At 42.2% G+C, this 23,002-nt stretch overlaps 1 protein-coding gene across 1 annotated transcript in view; it reads right to left on the bottom strand.

Moving 5' to 3' along the window:
• LOC124798895 (homeobox protein orthopedia-like) overlaps positions 1–17,656 on the bottom strand; it is a 46,238-nt gene extending 28,582 nt beyond the window's left edge. Inside the window, exons 1-3 of the mRNA XM_047262426.1 lie at positions 17,645–17,656; positions 10,911–11,094; positions 150–326 (exon numbers count right to left, since the gene is read on the bottom strand). Of these exons, the coding sequence (XP_047118382.1) occupies positions 150–326; positions 10,911–11,094; positions 17,645–17,656 (373 nt within the window). The remainder of the gene's footprint in view (positions 1–149; positions 327–10,910; positions 11,095–17,644) is intronic.
• Between the last annotated feature and the right edge of the window lie 5,346 nt (positions 17,657–23,002).

Here is a 23,002-nt window from a genome sequence, read left to right as displayed (position 1 = left end):
CTATATCAGCAATATTACACTACGGCACTCTGCTGTTCAGTTATTTCCAAACCTATTACGCTTCAGGGTTGTGAAACTGTTTCCCAGAGAGCCCAGTTACGTACGTAGTGAAACTGCGGAGTGCAGACCAGTGATATGTGGTGACTTACCCAGCGTGTTGAGGCCGTAGTGGGCCTGGTAGACGGTGGAGCCGTTGGACGCCATGCTGGACGCGATGGGCAGCCCCGAGTTGAGGCCCGACGCGAGTGGCGAGCCCTGGTTGAGCTGGCCTATCGACTGCCCGAAGCTGCCCATGGACACGCCGCCTTGTGACAGCTGGCCCAGACCTGCACACAAACGATCCACTTCACAGTCGACATCGGAAATGTTACGAGATTTGTCGTTTGACTATTAAAACCTGCCACTCTCAGTGTTACAGTAAGAACGTTGGATGTTTGTTTTTGTTGTCTGAAGTTATTTGGCAAATGGACAGGTACCTCGCTACATATTCCAATCTACCTCCCATTATTTGCATATTTCCTCCACTGCGGCAGGCCGCTGTGGCCGAGCGGTTCTAGGCTCTTCATCCTGGAACAGCGCTACTGCTATGGTCGCAGGTTCGAATCCTACATCGGGCATGGATGTGTGTGATGTCCTTAGGTTAGTTAGTTTTAAGTAGTTCTAAGTCTAGGAGACTGATGACCTCAGATGTCAAGTCCCATAGTGCTCAGAGCCATTTGAACCACTTTTTTCCTCCGCTGCAACAATTTTATATTTCCTCTGCTGAGATTGCACATGGTTTTTTAACTGTAGTTTTTTCTGTTCCTACATTGTGTTAAATCTTTCATCTTTGAATACTCACTGTATTTAACAAATTCTGATCTTGCTATGCCTGTGCAATTTCTGTCTTTTAATACTCCGTGCGGTGTCAAGTTGATTATAGATTTGATTGCTCTACATGTGTGGCACCAAGTATGCGATTTATCCGTGACTTCATTCATCACCTGTTTATTTTCTATTTTATTAGCCACTTAATTTTTTTACTTCTTTCTTTACCACCACATTTACGAGGTTATCAATTTTTTATTTTCCAATTCGTTCACTGACTATGATCTCTATATCACACTGTCGGAAATTTCTTCCTCAGTTTCGTGATTCATATCATTAGATCGAATTGTCAAGACACTGAGATTGTGAACAGATCTTATGTTGTGTGGTTCTATAGATAATTATAAATTTGGTAATGGACTACACATTTTGCTAGGGGGACTACAATCCTTTCCGCTGTCTTCTATCGGTGTCCCTCTCCTTTACTTCACTGTTCCACGTACTGTCCCCATAGGAAAGTGTGGCATTAAAGAGTACATTATGATACAGTAGTAACGTACAAGAGCTTAGCAGTCATGACACGCGCATCTTATACATAACCTGCCTATTGAATATGAATTCTGAATCAAGGGAATACTGATCGCAACTCAAAGGGGAAAGGTTAGGTGTCAATGGCGTTCGATGAGGGTCCAATCTGATCGGCAGTCATGACTGATTGGACTTCAGAGGTCTCCATGAGAAATAGGTAAGCGTACCACTTTGCAATTTCTCGCGTTAAATGTGATGTCGACATCCTGCTACATAAAGATATCGGAAGATGAAATATTAAATGCTCTGTTCTCACGGTATTCACTTCAGAGGAATTAGCGCTGAATTAACAGAGAAAATGTGCTGCTATCAGTCTTTGGACTACAATCCCAGAGAGTACAGAGGGGCGATTCACTTACTTGCAATGAAATAATTAAGAATGCTGCAAAAATACTGTCGAGATGGGCCACAGCACATCACATGAGATATTATGATCGTCGAACAGCGCATACGGAGCTTGTTGTGCATCAGCGTCATCATCTTTGTAATTGCAAAGAGAGTAGCATTGAATGAGATTTCCCAACTCTTGCAGAGGAATAGCTGTGAATGGTCACAGTTGGGGACACGGATGGTGTACAACAAGTACGTCTACATCTACGTGATAACTCTGCTCTTCACAATATACTGCTTGGCAGAGGATCCAATGAGCCACCTTCAAGTTGTCTCTCTACCGTACCACTCTCGAACGGCGCGAGGGAAAAACGAGCATTTAAATTTTTCTGTGCGAGCCCTCATTTCTCTTATTTTATAGTGATGATCATTTCTCCCTATGTAGGTGGCTGCCATCAGAACGTTTTCGCAATCGGAGGATAAAACTGGTGATTGAAATTCCATGAGAAGATCCCAACGCAACGGAAAACGCCTTTGTTTTAATGATTGCCACTCCAATTCTCGATACTGTCTGTGGCACTATCTCCCCTATTTCGCGATAATACAAAACAAGCTGCGCTTCTTGGTACTTTTTCGATGTCATCCGTCAGTCCCACCTGATGCGGATCCCACACCGCGCAGCAATACTCCAGAATAGGGCGGACCAGCGTGGTGTGAACAGTCTCTTTAGTAGACCTATGGCACCTTCTGAGTGTTCTGCAAATGAATAGCAGTTTTCGGTTTGCTCTACCCGCAACATTATCCATGTTATCGTTCCAGTTTAGGTTATTTGTAATTGTAATCCCCCATGTATTTAGTTGAATTTACAGCCTTCAGACTTGTGTGACTTATCACGTAATCGAAATTTAACGGATTTCTTTTAGTACTCATGTCAATCCTCACACTTTTCTTTATTCAGGGTCAATTGCCATTTGTCGCACCATACAGATATCACATCTAAATCATTTTGGAATTCATTTTGGTCATCTGATGACTTTACAAGACGGTAAATGACAGCATCATCTGCAAACAATCTGAGACGGCTACCGAGATCTTCTCCTATGTCATTAATAAAGATAATATAGATCAGGAACAATAGAGGGCCTATAACACTTCCTTGGGGTACCCTGGATAGTACTTCTGATTTACTCGATCACTTTCGGTCTATTACTACGAACTATGGCCTTTCTGACAGGAAATCACGAGTCGCACAACTGAGGCGATATTCCATTGGCACGAAGTTTGGTTAGAAGACGCTTGTGAGGAACGGTGTCGAAAGCCTTCTGGAAATCTAAAAATATGGAATCAATTTGACATCCCCTGTCGATAGCACTCATTACTGCATGAATATAAAGCACTAGTTGTGTTTCGCAAGAACGATATTTTCTGAATACTTGCTGACTATGTGTCAATAAATCGCTTCCTTCGAGTTACTTCATAATGTTCGAATACAGTATATGTTCCAAAACACTACTGCAAATCGACTTTAGTTATATGGGCCTGTAGTTCAACGGATTACTCCTACTTCCCTTTTTTGGTTATTGGTGTGACTTGTGCAATTTTCCAGTCCTTAGATACGTATCTTTCTGTGAGCGAGCGGTTGTATATAATTGCTAAATATTTAGCTATTTTATCAGCATACTCTGAGAGGAACCTGAGTGGTATACCACCTGGGCCGGAGGCCTTGCCTTTATTAAGTGATTTAAGCTGCTTTGCGACACCAATGATATCTATTTCTATGTTTCTCATCTTGGCAGTTGTTCTTGATTGGAATTCATGAATATTTACTTCGTCTTCTTTGGTGAAGGAGTTTTGGAAAACCGTGTTTAATAACTCTGTTTCAGTGGCACTGTCATCAGTGACTTCACCGTTGTTATCGCGCAGTGAAGGTATTGACTGCGTCTTGCCACTGGTGTGCTTCATTTATGACCAGAAGCTCTTTGGGTTTTCTGCCAGATTTCGAGACAGAGTTCCCTTGTGAAAATTATTGAAAGCATCTCGCATTGAAGTTCGCGCTGTATTTCGAACTTCTGCATAACTTTGCCAGTCTCGGTGATTTTGCATTGTTTTAAATTTGACATGCTTTTTCTCTGCATCTGCAACAGCGATCTGTCCCGTTTTGTGTACCATGGGCGAACAATACCTTCACTTATTATAGTAAAGAAAATCAGTACAACGGACGAAAGTGGAGTCGGCCTATTGTCTGCAGAGGTTACAGTGTATGGTCGGAAGTTCATCTTATTCTGTATGGTGCGTTGGAATTAATCCCATACACTTCAGTATCAGACTGCAGTGGTAGATTACACATTGTGTATCCAACTAAACTCAGTTGCCCTGTGTGATGGTATCTGTGAATGACGATTCTGTGAGACGACAAACTGCCGAGACCAGATGGTGTGAACGGAACAAGGAACTCCTCAGAACATACTGGAAAATGACCAGATATTAGGGCAATGATTTTATGGTCTGGGCAGTTTTGATAAATAAACGAAAATAATACATATCTGCGTGACACGGTCGGGCACAAGAGGTGGTATTGTGTTGAGATAATGATTCTTTCTTTTTTTCGTTTTCCTACATGATAATTGTGTCTCACAAGTCGCTTGGGCTGTGAGAAACAGCGAAAGGCGTAGATTATGTGTTTCTCAAAGATCGGAGACGAGAGGAACAGACGTCACCACAGTACACCGTGCGCTGTCCGGAAGATTCTGAACTTCTCTATGGTCTTACGGAGACTGTCGAACACAGATGGAGGTTGTTCAGAGTGTAGATAATACAGGGTATTTCACAAAGATTCATCCGAATACACAAGACTAAGTATCCTACATGAATGAAGATAGAAACTTCGAGTAAAATTCCAGTTACGAGAAGACTACAAACTTCGGAAGAACCGTACGATTTTACGCGGGTATATTTTTTACATGCATGCAAAAACGGGGGATGGGGGGTGGGGGAACCATCCACCTTTTTTCTTTAAAAAAATTGTGGTGAAGTGAAGTGAAATAGCAGGTCAGCGATCTAATGAGAGATCAGTAGGCTCATCACGCCAGTTCAGTGTTAATATATACTCTTTCATCAATACATGCCGTGGTACTTCGTCCTACTGAAAAATCCGGATAAGTGCGTACAGAACTCGCGCATCGAGGGTTCCGTAGAAACTTAATTATGTATATAAAGAGTTCATTGATCCCGAGAATCGAGAATTTCGACGGTTTTTGCGTGTTATTGTTATCGATATTGGTAAGATATCAAAATACGTGACATATATGGCATTATCTTTTGATTGCGTTGACGTAGACGCTTAAACTTTTTCTACCCCCAAGGAACTGTGGACTTTAGTATGTGACATAAGTTTCAACTTGCTGTGTGTACAAATACCACATGTATTAATATCAAGAGCTCAGATGGAAACCCTGTTCTAAGCAAAGAAGGGAAAGCAGAAAGGTGGCAGGAGTATATAGAGGGACTATACAAGGGCGATGTTCTTGAGGACAATATTATGGAAATGGAAGAGGATGTAGATGAAGATGAAATGGGAGATACGATACTGCGTGAAGAGTTTGACAGAGCACTGAAAGACCTGAGTCGAAACAAGGCCCCGGGAGTAGACAACATTCCATTGGATCTACTGACGGCCTTGGGAGAGCCAGTCCTGACAATACTCTACCATCTGGTGAGAAAGATGTATGAGACAGGCGAAATACACTCAGACTTCAAGAAGAATATAATAATTCCAATCTCAAAGAAAGCAGGTGTTGACAGATGTGAAAATTACCGAACTATCAGTTTAATAAGTCACAGCTGCAAAATACTAACGCGAATTCTTTACAGACGAATGGAAAAACTGGTAGAAGTCGACCCCGGGAAGATCAGTTTGGATTCCGTATAAATGTTGGAACACGTGAGGCAATTCTGCCTTACGACTTATCTTAGAAGAAAGATTAAGGAAAGGCAAACCTACGTTTCTAGCATTTGTAGACTTAGAGAAAGCTTTTAACATGTGGACTGGAATACTCTCTTTCAAATTCTAAAGGCGGCAGGGGTAAAATACAGGGAGCGAAAGGCTATTTACAATTTGTACAGAAACCAGATGGCAGTTATGAGAGTCGAGGGGCATGAAAGGGAAGCAGTGGTTCGGAAGGGAGTGAGACAGGGTTGTAGCCTTTCCCCGATGTTATTCAATCTGCATATTGAGCAAGCAGTAAAGGAAACAAAAGAAAAATTCGGGGTTGGTATTAAAATCCATGGGGAAGAAATAAAAACTATGAGGTTCGCCGATGACATTGTAATTCTGTCAGAGACAGCAAAGGACTTGGAAGAGCAGTTGAACGGAATGGACAGTGTCATGAAAGGAGGGTATAAGATGAACATCAACAAAAGCAAAACGAGGATAATGGAATGTGGTCGAATTAAGTCGGGTGATGCTGAAGGAATTAGATTAGGAAATGAGACACTTAAAGTAGTAAAGGAGTTTTGCTACTTGGGGAGCAAAGTAACTGATGATGGTCGAAGTAGAGAGGATATAAAATGTAGACTGGCAATGGCAAGGAAAGCGTTTCTGAAGAAGAGAAATTTGTTAACATGGAGTATAGATTTAAGTGTCAGGAAGTCGTTTCTGAATGTATTTATATGGAGTGTAGCCATGTATGGAAGTGAAACATGGACGATAAATAGTTTGGACAAGAAGAGAATAGAAGCTTTCGAAATGTGGTGCTACAGAAGAATGCTGAAGATTAGATGGGTAGATCACGTAACTAATGAGGAGGCATTGAATAGAATTGGGGAGAAGAGGAGTTTGTGGCACAACTTGACAAGAAGAAGGGACCGGTTGGTAGGACATGTTCTGAGGCATCAAGGGATCACAAATTTAGCATTGGAGGGCAGCATGGAGGGTAAAAATCGTAGAGGGAGACCAAGAGATGAATAAACTAAGCAGATTCAGAAGGCTGTAGATTGCAGTAAGTACTGGGAGATGAAGAAGCTTGCACAGGATAGAGTAGCATTGAGAGCTGCATCAAACCAGTCTCAGGACTGAAGACCACAACAACAACAACAACAACATGTGTACCTGTTCCTGAAAAAAAAAGGAGTCTTGACAGACTGACAGACAAACAGTCGGATAACATGAGAAAACATATTTTTTTCGAGTTATATAATACAGATTAACAATAGTTGGAGGTTTTCCTTTACTTCTACCGTCAAACCTTACTTCTTGATTCTAGGTCAACGGGAAGTACCCTATAGGTTTTGACGAGTGAGTTAGCGAGTATCAAATATGTGACATAAATGGCCGCATCATTTCATTGAATTTTTTACGTTGGGAAGGTACCATAGACCTTAGTAGGTGACATACATTTCAACTTGGTATATCGACCAGTTCCTGAGAAATAGGATTCTTAGCAGCCGGACAGACAGATAGGCTGACAATATAGTGACCCTATAACGGTTCCGTTTTTATCGACTGAGGTACGAAACCGTGAAAATGTGATTTTCGGCTTGTTCTGGCAATTGTGGAAGAAGCCAGATCTCCAACACATCCAGGTACGTAATTTCAGTAACTGTCTCTTCCGCAAAAATGAACAGACCATAAATATTTTTTTCAGGAAACAGCGATACACACACAAAGCTTCATAGGGCCCTCTCGTTCCTGACTACGGGGTGTGACTGATGTTTGTGGCGGTCCACCTTCTTTTTTAAATGGATCGTAGCTTCATTACTGAAAATTGAACTTATCTATAAGTATATTGTTCCGTCTAAACGTCAGAAACGAATTCATTTCCTTGATTGTCACCCCCACGAAGGGGTTGCAGAAGTTGAATCTTGTATGGTTTGAAACTGGAACGTCTCCTGAAAACGTCAGAGATACACACAAGGAATGACCGACGCTTTCTTTCACGTCCAGTAGAGTTGTGTGGACTGTTTCGAATGCGCTCGGTGTTTTGAACGAGCATACGGAGGCGATAATTGGATTGAACCTTTTATGAAAAAAAACAATGTCTTGAAACTTTAAGAAGCACCAGTGAATGATTTACGTTGCAGGAAAGTTATTGCTGTACTCGTGCTGCAAAGTTGTAAGAATTTGAACTGTTAAATGAAGAACGCATAACGGCTCTATTGTTATGGCATCACCAACTGTCCTCGACGCGCTTACGCTAATGAACGAGCGAGCGATCTAGCTCTATTAAGGAGAAACCCTACCGCCAACTACACGAACCGACAACTTACAGTTGAGGGCGAGGTAAGTTTTAGTTTCTATGTGCAAGGAAAATGTACCCTTATTTTACCTTCATTCATGTGGAAGATATGGTCTTGTGAAATTGTTTGAATCATTTTGAAACATCCTAAACATATTTTATTGTAGTTTTTTTTTAGAGTTCCGTACCTCATTCGGTAAAAATGGAACCCTTACAGGATAACTTTGTTATCCGTCTGCCTGTATATCTGTCCATCTGAATATCACACTGTTAAGAAACTTTTTCTTCAGGGACGGGTAGAGGTACCAAGTTCAAATTTATGTCACTTATTAAGATCTATGGTCCCTTGTCGGTGTGAAAAATGTAAGTTTCTAAGAAACGCCCATTTATGATACGTATTTTGATACTCAAAAACTCAGTCATCGAAACGTATAATGTACTTTCCGTTAACCTGCAATCATGAAATTTGGTTAGAAGCAAAGTTTCACGTTACAACAACAACAAAAAAATCCGAGAATGGTTAATTTGTAATTAACGAGCAGACGTATTAAATTGAAGTTGATGATACATACTGAGGTCTACGGTTCCTTGGCGGTATAATAAACGTTAGCTTCGAAGTCAATGCAATCAAAAGTTGATACTCGCAAACTCACTCTTCAAAACCTACGGGGAACTTCCCGTTGGTCTAGAAGCATGAAATTTGGCAAGAAGTAAGTTTTCACGCTACAAATAAAGGAAAAAAATTCAGAAATTTTTTAATTTGTTTTGTAATTTATTACCAGATTTCAAACTTGAAACTAAAACATTGTCAGTAACAGGAAAAAATCGAAGAGATCCTCGCTTTCTGGAATGAATGAAGCGGATATATACGAGTGCTATTCGCAAAGTAAGTTCCGATCGGTCGCGAAAAGGAAACCGCGGTGAAAATTAAAAATGTTTTATTTGCAATAGCTAGCTAGACCTTACAGCACGTTTCCTACAAAGTCGCCGCTCCGAGTTAGACATTTCTCATAGCGTTGTACGAACTTTCCATTACCCTTGTCATAGGAGGCAGCTGCCTGCGCTTTCCACCAATTACCTACACCTCTCTACCACTCATTGTCTGTATCAAAATATTGTCTTCATAGCCAGTGGTTCATGTGAGCGAAGACGAAACTCAGGACGAGCCAGTTAAGGGCTGTATTGTGGGTGATCAAACACTTCCCATCGAAAACGCTGGAGGAGCACCTCCATTGCCTCTGAAGAGAAGAACGAAACATCACAGTTATAATATGTGGGCTGCACGACATCAGGCGAAATTTCTCACCAGACGCTCATTTTTGGCGGGAGACGCTATTTTCTAGGAATCTTTACGTGCTCATTGTGCGCTCAGAATTGAAAAGAGCCAATTGCTGCGATCGACGGGTATAATAGAGACATTGGCCATCATCTGTGCAAAATTTCATCGGATTTTTCGCAGTGGTTTCTATTTTGCGACCGATCGGATCTTACTTTCCGACTAGTCCTTGTACATTATCTAGTTTGTACGGAACCCTCTGAGCTCGAGTGCTACTGACACCTGGCAAATTTTTTTTTATATTATTTACCTTCACAGTGGGAATGTCGAACTTGGTGGTGGAGCGGAAAATCGCTTGGGTGGAAACCAAGAGGTCGAGGTATCGAATTCTAGCCTGCACTTCTCAATGATGTGAGGAGACGCCAGAAACGACACGTGGTTCGGATTCGATGTCAAAATGTAGGCCTCCATTCCGCAGTTGGTTAATTGGGGGTAAGTACATAACTTACCCCCAATTAACCAATATTTCTGGCTTGGTCAGCCATCATATTAGGCTCTAAGAAGCTGTTCCTAGAGCAGTGGAGATGCAAGAAGTATGCAGATGTGAAATGTGGTGTGAGGTACCTGTGACAGATGTTAGATTCGGTACCATTCCCGCGAGAAAAATCGCCTGCATAATACTACTGCTCTATGATTGGCTGCTGTGTTCGGAGCAAGGGCGCCGAAACGTTAAAGTATAGCTATTATTATTAGTTACACTACTCATTGGAATGACTTCACTTTTTAATATAAATATCTCTCAACAGCTATCAATCAGTCATTTTAGAATTATTAAAAACAATTTAAATCAAAAACAAAAGACTGACGAAATTGCAGACGAAGCACTTCGGAAGCGTTCGGGTCACGCATTTTCTGGTATGGCGCGTGAAGTGTTTCGGGCTGTTCGTCACTCTGGATTAGGCAGTCGAGATGTAAAGTCTTGTTGTCTGTGGTAGGATGTGTTTGCCAGTATTCAGTATTAAAAGATTCACTCCGGTAGTCTTGAGGCACAGACACGTGCCACAAATAGTGTAAAGATACATTTTGGTAAACATTGTGTTTGATCATGTACTTTGCTGTATCAGAAGGTGTTGTATTAAGATCATGTAGTCTTCTCGTGTGGCTATATTAAAATACGCGAGGGGTATCCCAAAGAAGTGATACATTATTTCAGAACAGAACCTCGCTAAAAGTCAGTTTCAGCCTCAAGATACAGAACCTACGACCTGCGTGCTGATTTCTGCGCTGCGGACATCAACTTGAAGACAGCAGGTTAGTGAACTATAACAGAACCTTCGTATTCCACACAGTGCAGTGGAAACAACTAGGCGCCTCACGTGTACTGCATGCACAGAACAAATGTGCTCAATGACACGTCATCTGCAGTAATGCAGAGTAGGTAAAGGTGGATGATCGTTATTAACACCAACAATCAATTCATTCTTCCTTTCTTGCCGTAGTTACGGACACAAAAGACGCCGAAGTGGCATCCAACAGAAAGACTTGGACCAGGATTTTGAGCTACACAAATGGTGAGGACAGCGTTTTGTCTCAGGTCCAAGCTGTGACTCGACTCGATACGACAGTTAGTGCACTAACAAAACGTACATCTGAGGCGGCGGCAAGCAGGTAGTTACCTGGCGCCATGCTGGAGACGCCCCAGCGCGAGTCCCCGGTGAACATGCCTGGCGAACAGAGCCCGTCCGACATGGCGCCGAATGGCGGCAGGCCGTGGGAGGGCAGCAGAGCGCCCGGCGTGCGGAACACGTTCGTCGTCTTCTTGCGCTTCTTCCACTTAGCGCGCCTGTTCTGGAACCACACCTGCAACAGCGGCGCCGCTCTCGGTCAGCCTCCGGTCAACGCAGCACGACAATACATCAATCAGTAACCTAAATATTAATAGAAAAGAAACAGAAATTGAATTTATCTTGGAAGGAACCGTCATGAAATTGACCTCTTCTATTAGGGCGAAAAGAGCATACTTGCAAGACAACATCCCCAGCAATCGATCCCGCTCTAAAGTTTGGGCCAAAATTCTGAGTTGTAAAACTACCATAGGCTACTGTAGACTTTCACAAGTAGGCGTAAGGTACGATAGTTTTTCTAGCAGGAAGGAAGGGAGATTGGGTTTAACGTCCCATCGACACCGAGGTCGTTAGAAACAGAGCACAAGCTCGGATTGTGTCGAGGAGGGAGAAGGAAATCGGCCGTGTCCTTTCGAAGGAACCATTCCGGCATTTGCCTGGAGCGATTTAGGGAAACAATGGAAAAAATCTCGTAGCCGGAGGAGGGTTTGAACCGCCGCCCTGACAAATGCGAGTGTAGTGTGCTAGCCACTGAGCCACTTCGCCCAGTTTTTCCAGTACATAACTTTGATCAGACAATATCATAACCGCGTTGCCTGCACGTTAGGTGTGTTGCATACCCATCGGGCGCTATCTCATTTCGAGTTGGGTTGGGTTGTTGTGGGTAAGGAGACCAGACAGCGAGGTCATCGGTCTCATCGGATTAGGGAAGGGCGGGGAAGGGAGTCGGCCGTGCCCTTTGGAAGGAACCATCCCGGCATTTGCCTGGAGCGATTTAGGGAAATCACGGAAAACCTAAATCATGATGGCCGGACGCGGGATTGAACCGTCGTCCTCCCGAATGCGAGTCCAGTGTCTAACCACTGCCGCACCTCGCTCGGTATCTCATTTCGATCGCTTTGTTTGCGTGTATGATCACTGTCTTACTAGGTTCCTCTAGGAACCGGAAGTTGTGAACCATCAAGAAACTGAGTGACGACATATAAACGGCTGTCTAACCTACGGAACATTTTTGTTCTGCATAGTTATCCTCCTGTATGTTACATGAAAATAAACAATATTTATGTCAAAATTCAAACTGTCAGTATATAACTCAAGTTTTTTCATAACATGGAAAAGAGGGATGTTGCAGAAAAAATAAAAGAAAAATGTAATTTTATCGTACTGGGTGATCAAAAAGTCAGCATAAATTTGAAAACTGAGTAAAACACGGAATAATGTAGATAGAGAGGTACAAATTGACACACATGCTTGGAATGATATAGAGTTTTATTAGAATAAAAAAAAAATACAAATGTTCTAAAAATGTCCGACAGATGGCGCTTCATCTGATCAGAATAGCAATAATTAGCATATCAAAGTAAGACAAAGCAAAGATGATGTTCTTTACAGGAAATGCTCAATATGTCCACCATCATTCCTCAACAATAGCTGTAGTCGAGGAATAATGTTGTGAACAGCACTTTAAAGCATGTCCGGAGTTATGGTGAGGCATTGGCGTCGGATGTTGTCTTTCAGCATCCCTAGAGATGTCGGTCGATCACGATACACTTGCGACTTCAGGTAACCCCAAAGCCAATAATCGCACGAACTGAGGTCTGGGGATCTGGGAGGCCAAGCATGACGAAAGTGGCGGCTGGGCACACGATCATCACCAAACGACGCGCACAATTCACGCGTCTAGCAATATGGGGTGTTTTTTTTTGTTCTAATAAAACCCCATGTCATTCCAAGCATATGTGTCAATTTTTAACTCATTATCTACATTATTCCGTGCTTTATTGAGTTCTCAAATGTATACTGACTTTTTGATCACCCGGTATATAACTAAAAAGGTAGTTTCCTCAAAAAGAGGTAAAATTAAAAGGAACTACAAAACAAAAACGTAAGAACCATCGCTTCAATACCTCATCGAGCTTATATAAATACTTCCATAGAAGAGGCAGGCGACCATTCAGATTTAGCACAACTTTGAAATACAGAAAAATCTTGATCGCACAATTTTTTATTAAGCGTTACGACTTTCAAAATTTCATTGTCAGACTGAAGATAAAAATCAAACTTTAGTACAAAGCTGACGAAAGTGAGCACATAGACTGAATACATCTCATGTAGACATATTTGATTGTGTAGTGCATTCGAATAGAACCAGTGCAGGTTTGAAATTTGTAGATGGGTTCAAGTAGACCTACGTGTGATAAAAATTGAAAAAAATGCGCCTGAAGCATATTGTAGGGTACTATGGAAAAATGATGTCAAAGTTCTTGTCCAAAAAAAATTTAGCTCTCTTGTGGAGAAATAAATATTATAATTTTGAAAACATGGTGCTTAACAATTTTCAATTGTGTATTATAACAGTTAATATAAAAGAAGAAAAAGAAATCGGTTCTGTCTTGATGTCGGGATGCTCTACTTGGTTATCCTACGGTGGCAATGTTCGCAGCTTCGTAATACTTCTTTAACAGGCAACACCGTGGTGGATCACCTTCTGATGAGGTGAAGTGTCCGTGAAATGAAAGCATGGCTCCCTAGGTTACGCCCTTTAAAATTACGTCTCCTGTGATCACGGAGACATTACGTTATACTCGTCTGCTAATGGACACCTGATTCATTAATTAGCCGCTCGGCTGCGCTGCGCCTCGCTGCCACCGGAGTCGCTTCCCTGGCGGCCGTAATGTGATGAACTCCGAAAATAGTCTGAGGCGTTCGCGTCTGTAGAGAGCTGCGAAAGACCAGAATGGTTTTATCCAATGACGAGCAAAAGTGGCACCCAGGAGAACTTTACAGTACTTAAACTAAATTCGGTAAGTAGGCTCGACTTTCAGTGTAACGAACGAAATATAATTGTAAGTGGAGACGCAGCAAACCAAATTCTTCAATAAACTGTCTCTGTATTGTTGCTCTACATGGAAAAAAACTATCACCGCTTAAAAGATGTGTCTGTTACGAACCGTGCATTCGTTTCTTCTGCTTATCACGTACTAATGTGGCACTTCCATGGATAAAGAAGTACTTTTAAATTAATGACCTGCGTCTTAAGTAAGAAAACTTTGGAACGTGTCCTGTTGGCGAAACATGCAATATTATTTACAATTCATCAGACTGTAAACTGACCAGATAGTAATAATGATGTTACTATCGACAATTAAAAACAGATTTGTGTAACTTATTGCGTAATTGAAATTTAGCGGATTTCTTTTCGTACTTTTCTTTATTCAGGGTCAATTGCTACTTTTCGCACCATACAGATATCTTATCTAAATCATTTGGCAAGCCGTTTTGAACATCTGATGACTTTACAAGACGGTAAATGACAGCATCATCTGCAAGCAATCTAATGCGGCTACTCAGATTTTCTCCTATGTCGTTAATATAGATCAGAAACAACAGAGCGCCTATAACACTTCCTTGGGGAACGCCGGATATTACTTCTGTTTTACTCGATGACTTTTCATCTATTACTACGAACTGTGACCTTTCTGACAGGAAATCATGAAACCAGTCGCACAACTAAGGCGACACTCCGTAGGCACGCAGATCGGTTAGAAGACGCTTGTGAGGAACGGTGTCGAAAGCCTTCTGGAAATCTAAAAATATGGAATCTCTAAAAATATGGAATCGTGTAGGTGTAATTATTGGGTCGAGGAAGGTAATGCGTTTAAATAAAACTGTTTCCTGCGACGCTGTTTGTATTCACTATACACTTACTTTAAAAGTCTTGATTGGTCAATTTACACTACAATACATGAGTCTTTTCAAGTGCAAGAACAATGGAAATAATATAGGGGAACTAGGTATTAAAATAATTAAAGTTCTCTCTTAAACACTAAGTCTAAACGTATGTTAGCTGTTCCCCAACCTTTAAGATAAGTCGTAGGATCAGTTCTGTCTCGCGTGTTTCTAGATTTCTCCGGACCCTAAACCGATATTTCCCAACGTCGATCTCTACCCGATTATTCCACTCTTCTGTAAATAAATCGTATCAGTATTCTGCAAACATGATTTATGTAACTGATAGTTCAGTAATATTCACAACTGACATTATCTACCTTTTTTGGAATTGGAGTTATTACATGTTTCTTGAATGTTGGTGGTATTTCGCCTTTCTCATATGCCTTTGTCATGGCTGGCTCTCCCAAGGATTCAGTGCTGCTGAGGGAATGTCATCTTCTCCGGGCGCCTTTTTGGACTTCGGTCTCTCAGTGCTCTATCAAATTCTTCTGGTATCGTCATATGGTCCACCTTATTGTCATTTAAATCTTCTTCTGTTTCTATAATACTGCATTCGAATTCATTTTTCTTACGCACTTAAATTCGACAACTGAAGAGGCCAAGAGAAGCATTTAAATTGTGATGTGCTCTCTGACTTGCAACTGAAGGTTGTAGCCCCCATCTGGTTATCACCTACTAAGAAGCCGAAACAGACCACGAAACTACATATTTGTGTGCGTCGAGGCGAGGAATGCAGCAAACGAATTGGGTTGCAAGAACATCGTTGTGTTACTCGTGGACAGTATGCCTAGACTATATAAGAGTTTGCATTATAAATTTTTTTAAACAAGTGATAAAAATAAGGCTGCTGTCACAGATTTCAGATGTGTTGAGATGGTAGACCGAGAAAAATAAGTGACCATGTAATGGTGAATAATTACCATCTATGGACAGAATTATGAAGCAATAAAGACAAATTCTAAATTCCATATTTGTGTTACTTTCGCCTCATAATAAACACATTTTGATAAAAATCCATTAATTCATGTTTATATATTTTGTACCGTTACATGTTAATTACGTTACCCATTTGAGGATATAGGTAAATTAAATTTTGGCTTGTGAATAATTACACTACTGGCAATTAAAATTGCTACACCAAGAAGAAATGCAGATGATAAACGGGTATTCATTGGACAAATATATTATACTACAACTGACATGTGACGTCATTTTCACGCAATTTGGGTGCATAGATCCTGAGAAATCAGTACCCAGAACAATCACCTCTGGCCGTAATGGCGGCCTTGATACGCCTGGGCATTGAGTCAAACAGAGCTTGGAAGCGTGCACAGGTACAGCTGCCATGCAGCTTCAACACGATACCACAGTTCATCAAGAGTAGTGACAGGCGTATTGTGACGAGCCAGTTGCTCGGCCACCATTAACCAGACGTTTTCAATTGGTGACAGATCTGGAGAATGCGCCGGCTAGGGCCGCAGTCGGACATTTTCTGTATTCAGAAAGGCCCGTACAGGACCTGCAACATGCGGTCGTGCATTATCCCGCTGAAATGTACGGTTTGGCAGGGATCGAATGAAGGGTAGAGCCACAGGTCGTAACACATCTGAAATGTAACGTCCACTGTTCAAAGTGCCGTCAATGCGAACAAGAGGTGACCGAGACGTGTAACCAATGGCACCCCATACCATCACGCCTGGTAATACGCCATTATGGCGATGACGAATACACGCTTCCACCGCGATGTCGCCAAACACGGATGCCACCATCATGATGCTGTAAACAGAACGTGGATTCATACGAAAAAATGACGTTTTGCCATTCGTGAACCTAGGTTCGTCGTTGAGTACGCCATCGCAGGCGCTCCTGTCTGTGATGCAGCGTCAAGGGTAACCGCAGCCATGGTCTCCGAGCTGATAGTCCATGCTGCTGCAAACGTCGTCGAACTGTTCGTGCAGATGGTTGTTGTCTTGCTAACGTCCCCATCTGTTGACTCATGGATCGAGACGTAGCTGCACGATCCGTTACAGCCATGCGGATAAGATGCCTGTAATCTCGAATGCAAGTGATACGAGGCCGTTGGGATCCAGCACGGCGTTCCGTATTACTCTCCTGAACCCAACGGTTCCATATTTTGCTAACAGTCATTGGATCTCGACCAACGCGAGCAGCAATGTCGCGATATGATAAACCACAATCGCGATAGGCTACAATCCGACCTTTATCAAAGTCGGAAACGTGATGGTACGCATTTCTCCTCCTTACACAAGGCATCACAACAACGTTTCACCAGGCAACGCCGGTCAACTGCTGTTTGTGTATGAGAAATCGGTTGGAAACTTTCCTCATGTCAGCACGTTGTAGGTGTCGCCACTGGCGCCAACCTTGTGTGAATGCTCTAAAAAGCTAATCATTTGCATATCACAGTATATTCTTCCTGTCGGTTAAATTTCGCGTCTGTAGTACGTCATCTTCGTGGTGTAGCAATTTTAATGGCCAGTAGTGTACATGTACACTTTTCTGACATGAGGATATTTAGGAATATGAAACTTTTGATCTTCATAGTTTTTATTCTTTATCAAAGTCCTGAAAACAGTTTGTTTTCTTCTCAGTGCAGAAATTAACATTACATTTCTGGCAGATAACTAATGGACTTTCTTTGCAGTTTGGCGTCTTGCACCCATCTCTTTTCTCAGGAACAACTGGTCACTGTCCAACAGTGTGCTGACGAACAATCTTTTGGGGAACTGTCTTTGATGCGTGCCCCAATTTCTTCTTCTTTGCGTATTCATTATCTACGCTAGAAGAAGGTCTTCTCCTTTTCTCCCACTTACGTTCTTGTTCATTTCGCGCAGGGCATTATCAGCTCTTCAGCTTTGAACCGACAAAGTGGCTTCGCCTTATTTTTGTGTACGACAAGAGAGTCAGAGTTTCTCGTCCCATGCATTTACTACCATAATATCAAGAAGGTAAAAAATAGCCGATGACAGTACTTCCTTGATCTGATGTTGACTCTGCATAATGCAGTTAGTGAAACTAAGAGGTCCATTCCTCCCATAATCTCGCTGTGGAGAAGAATAACTGATAGACAGTCAACTTTCAGCCTTTCTTTGGCTTTCTTATCCAAACGGTTCATCTTACTTCGCAGTATAACTAGAGGAGGCACTGATGAAGCAGTCATCACTCTCTCCACCAGTCTCAAAAGCAACAACATTCCTCTTCTTTCCGTAATATACTGCAGGATTCAGTATTTAAATAAAAAGAACAGTTTGCCTATGAGTGTCTAAGTTGACAAATTTGTACCTTTTAAAAAATAGGCTCACAAATCCTAAATAATGCCAACAATAATCATTTTTTATCCAGAAATACCTCAAAATCACACCCATCACGTAACATTTATTTAAACTTCATGACTTACGATTTTCAAGGTCAGTTATAATACACTGCTGGCCATTAAAATTGCTACACCACGTAGACGGAATTTAACTGACAGGAAGAAGATGCTGTGATATGCAAATTATTAGCTTTTCAGAGTATTCACTCATGGTTGGCGCCGGTGGCGACACTTACAACGTGCTGACACGAGGAAAGTTTCCAACCGATTTCTCATACACAAACAGCAGTTGACCGGCGTTACCTGGTGAAACGTTGTTGTGATGCCTCGTGTAAGGAGGAGACACGCGTACCATCACGTTTCCGACTTTGATAAAGGTCGGATTGTAGCCTATCGCGATTGCTCGCCTTGGTCGAGATCCAATGACTGTTAGCAGAATATGGAATCGGTGGGTTTAGGAGGGTAATACGGAACGCCGTGCTGGATCCCAACGTTCTCGTATTACTAGCAGTCGAGATGGCAGGCATCTTATCCGCATGGCTGTAACGGATCGTGCAGCCACGTCTCGATCCCTGAGTCAACAGATGGGGACGTTTGCAAGACAACAACCATCTGCACGAACAGTTCGACGACGTTTGCAGCAGCATGGACTATCAGCTCGGAGACCATGGCTGCGGTTACCCTTGACGCTGCATCACAGACAGTAGCGCCTGCGGTGGTGTACTGAACGACGAACCTGGGTGCACGAATGGCAAAACGTCATTTTTTCGGATGAATCCACGTTCTGTTTACAGCATCATGATGGTCGCATCCGTGTTTGGCGACATCGCGGTGAACGCACATTGGAAGCGTGTATTCGTCATCGCCATACTGGCGTATCACCTGGCGTGATGGTATGGGGTGCCATTGTTTACACATCTCGGTCACCTCTTGTTCGCATTGACGGCACTTTGAACAGTGGACGTTACATTTCAGATGTGTTACGACCCGTGGCTCTACCCTTCATTCGATCCCTGGGAAACCCTACATTTCAGCGGGATAATGCACGACCGCATGTTGCAGCTCCTGTACGGGCTTTCTGGATACAGAAAATGTTCGACTGGCTAGCACATTCTCCAGATCTCTCGCCAATTGAAAACGTCTGGTCAATGGTGGCCGGGCAACTGGCTCGTTACAATACGCCAGTCACTACTCTTGATGAACTGTGGTATCGTGTTGAAGCTGCATGGGCAGCTGTACCTGTACACGCCATCTAAGCTCTGTTTGACTTAATGCCCAGGCGTACCAAGGCCGTTATTACGGCCAGAGGTGGTTGTTCTGGGTACTGATTTCTCAGGATCTATGCACCCAAATTGTGTGAAAATGTAATCACGTGTCAGTTGTAGTATAATATATTTGTCCAGTGAATACCCATTTATCATCTGCATTTCTTCTTGGTGTAGCAATTTTAATGGCCAGTAGTGTAAATATGAACAGCTGAAATACACGCGTCCACGCTACGCGGAACTCCAAAAATTCAACTGTTCGAGTATTTAAAGATATTCTTACAGTCCGGTGCAACTTACAATATTTTGAAGCGTTACAAATCTGCTACTCATGACGACTGCGAGAAAGTGCTTCTTGCTTTGCAAGTACAGCAGTGTATTGTGAGCGTTACAAATTTGTCGAGCTCGTCCATAGAGGGTTCACTAGCTCACTGGCAGAGGGAAGGTGCTGCTCCAGGGCATCGTGTGTAGCCTGCCGAGGCCCAGCGGCCGGTCTGGGCCGCAAGGCTGTTGCGCTAAATTCGAGAGGGCGCGTACCTGCTGCAAGTTTCATCTGCGGACGCAGCACTAAGTACGGAGCGCGCCGTAAAATAATCACTTAGCAAGCGCCCAGACCAGGCGCTAAGCCCCGCAACTTGCTTGCCGCTGCCTCGCCGTTGGAATAAACATGACCGCCGCTGCGTCCCGAGGAAGCACGGGCTCTCCTCTGCGCCTGCGCTACTCAGATGCTGGGCGGCAGTCACTGCTCCGCCTACTGCATGTATTCAGAGCTCCTGCCGAGAGTTCTGAAAAACACAACATTGTGTTCCTGGCCATCGGTGCATCACAGCGTATTATAACCGTTACAACATTAATAATTTATTTATTCGTGCTCTGTAATGCTGATGTTCAGATCAGTACCTATTTCAGGGGCACCACGCACAGGAATCAGCTTATGAATAACATTTATAATGAGCCTAGTGTTTTTAAAACACCTTAAGAACATAGGGTGGAAAGTATGTGTGGGTGACGGACATATGAATTTTTATTACTGTTATAAATTTTTCAATCTATGCAATAGTCACCCACACTATCAGCCCATTTTTTATAATTTTTTATAATTTTATTATTTTTTAAATAAAAAGATGATGTTCTAAATTAGATTGAAGAAAAGTAAAGTAAGTTTAAACTTTGATATGTGTTTTAAAATTCATCAGTGTTCAATAAAACGCATAACACATGCTGTCTCAAAGTTGGTGCCTTATTTACTGTTGCGAATTAATTAAGAAAAGTCCTACTCAGAGGGATTCAATTGGCAAAAATGCGAGTTTCAAAGAATAGGAAACAGAAAGAATAGAAAACAGGATGGGAAACCGCTTTTAAACAAGCACACTAAGATAGTTCAAGGGTACACAAAAAAGGAACTGATCCATCACCATCCATCCTATTTAAGGCAAGGAAATTCCGCTCTTATCGTAGTCGTGTTCCCAATGGATAATCACAGATTGGTATTGGAAGTTTATACAAAGATCGCGTGGTTCGATATATCCACAATCTTACCAAAGTGCTCTATAAAGATACTTATAGAAATTCTGAAATAAGAAAACAGCTCGCGATAGCGATTAATTAAGTTAAAATGTGTGATTCCACAATGATTTTAATGAGGAAATCAAGTCCAAACACATTTGTTACTGAAGAAACTTCCGAACTGCGTTAATAACGGCATAGTATTGACCTGATGTCTAGAACAATTTTAAGAGCACGTGGTACTGCTACTACAAAGCACACCCCACGTGGGTTGAACACAAAGAGAAATTATTAATCTGAAGAATCTGAACGAGAGGAAACACTTATAAGCACATTCACACTAAAGAGCGATGATTTTAATCAGAATTACGCGTCATGACAACGTGCTTCCACTTTCCTTTATTGGAGTGGAAACAAAGCAACTACCGCAATACACTCCGAAACCAAGACTGAAATCGCACTGCATCCCGATTTAAAATAATATATAAATCATTTTCGATGTACATCTGAAAGAAAAGTAATTAATATTTCAGTCAGGCTGAAAACTTAAGAATTTCATTGTCCTTCGGACTCACCAAACATGCGCTTACCCCGAGATGTTACCACTTGAGAAACTGCCCGCCGACTGGCTAGCGTGGACCCCGTCCGAGGGTGTCCCATAGATACAATAGGAAGTGTCCTTTATCAACCTGACAAGGGACGGACAGAACGACACGAAGGAGACAAACCTCTTTGTCTTAGAAATCGTATCTACCTGCTCAAACGTTGGTCCTACTGTTATCTAGCAGGCAGAACTTCTCTGCTACCACCGAGCATGCAACTACAAATATTCACTCACATTCATCCTTTCATACCACAAGGGGAGGAGATGACAGTATCTTGAGACATGATATACACTACGTAAAGGAGGCGGATGTGGGTCTCATAGGAAACTGTATGATAAGAATTACATATAAAAATGTGTTTGAAAGTGTTGTATGACAAGTTGTTCTTGTTTATAAGTGAATATAACATATTCCACTGCTCAGTCTCCTCCCAGATAAATTTAGAAATACCACAGTAAATTTAGAGGTGCAAATGTATGACGTAAGCAACAATAAATAGAGGAAAACAGCATGAAAGGAATCTAACAGAGACCGTTCACATCGTAGTACTGTATTTGCGTAGCCTTGCACGGGACTAGTCGCGCTATAGATCACAAGATTTACGCTGATCAGCAACAATGCCACTGCCGTTCATTTAATGGCGATTTCTTAAACACTTTTCAAGTATGAAACCTCAGATCTACACGGGATATATGTACCAGGTTGGTCTAAAAAGTTCTCGGACTGATAGTGAAAGCAACAATTTATGCTTTCAAAGAACTTTTATATTTCAACATAATCTCCTGTAATAACAATATATTTCATCTAGCATTGTTCAAATGTCATTACCTCCTCTCCGTGATGTTCCTTCGTAAGTGCTGCAAAGTACCCGTCTGCAGCCGCAGTGGTTTCTTGATTGGACGAAAAGCGATGACTAGCAAGGAATTTCTTCACTTTTGAGAGTAGATGGAAGTCTGTGGGAGCCAAATCCGGGGAACACGGTGGATGTTCCAGCACTTCACAGTGTAAATCCCTCAATTTCCCCATTGCCAATACACTTCTCTCGGCAGGTGCGTTATCCTGATGTAAGATGATTTTTTCCTGCTTTAGGTGGATCTGTTTCACAAATGCTTGTGTCCAGTCGCGTTATAAGTCGAGAGCTGTATTCTGCAGCTAAGGTTTTAACTTTTTTAGGGTAGCCAATTAACAAAATTCCTTTCGCATCCTGAAACACAGACGCCACCAACTTTCCCACTGATGGCACCGTCCTTGCCTTCTTTGGAGCTGAAGAGCCTGCTTCTGTCCACTGCAGAGACTGCAGTTTGTAATCGGGTGTGTAGTGCGAATCCATGTGTCATCTGGTGTCAAGCATAGACGCAAAAAACCACTTCTGCTTTTCTTCAAACGCACCGATTACTTTTCACAAAGTGTAGTGCGAATGTGTTCATGAGCCGCAGTGAGCACACGCGGCACCTATCTTGCGCAGAACTTTCTCATGTTCAA

The sequence above is a fragment of the Schistocerca piceifrons genome, chromosome 5, assembly GCF_021461385.2.
Source record: "Schistocerca piceifrons isolate TAMUIC-IGC-003096 chromosome 5, iqSchPice1.1, whole genome shotgun sequence".
NCBI lineage: Eukaryota > Metazoa > Arthropoda > Insecta > Orthoptera > Acrididae > Schistocerca > Schistocerca piceifrons.
Note: the sequence above shows the minus strand (reverse complement) of the source record. Positions and strands in the feature narration are given on the sequence as shown.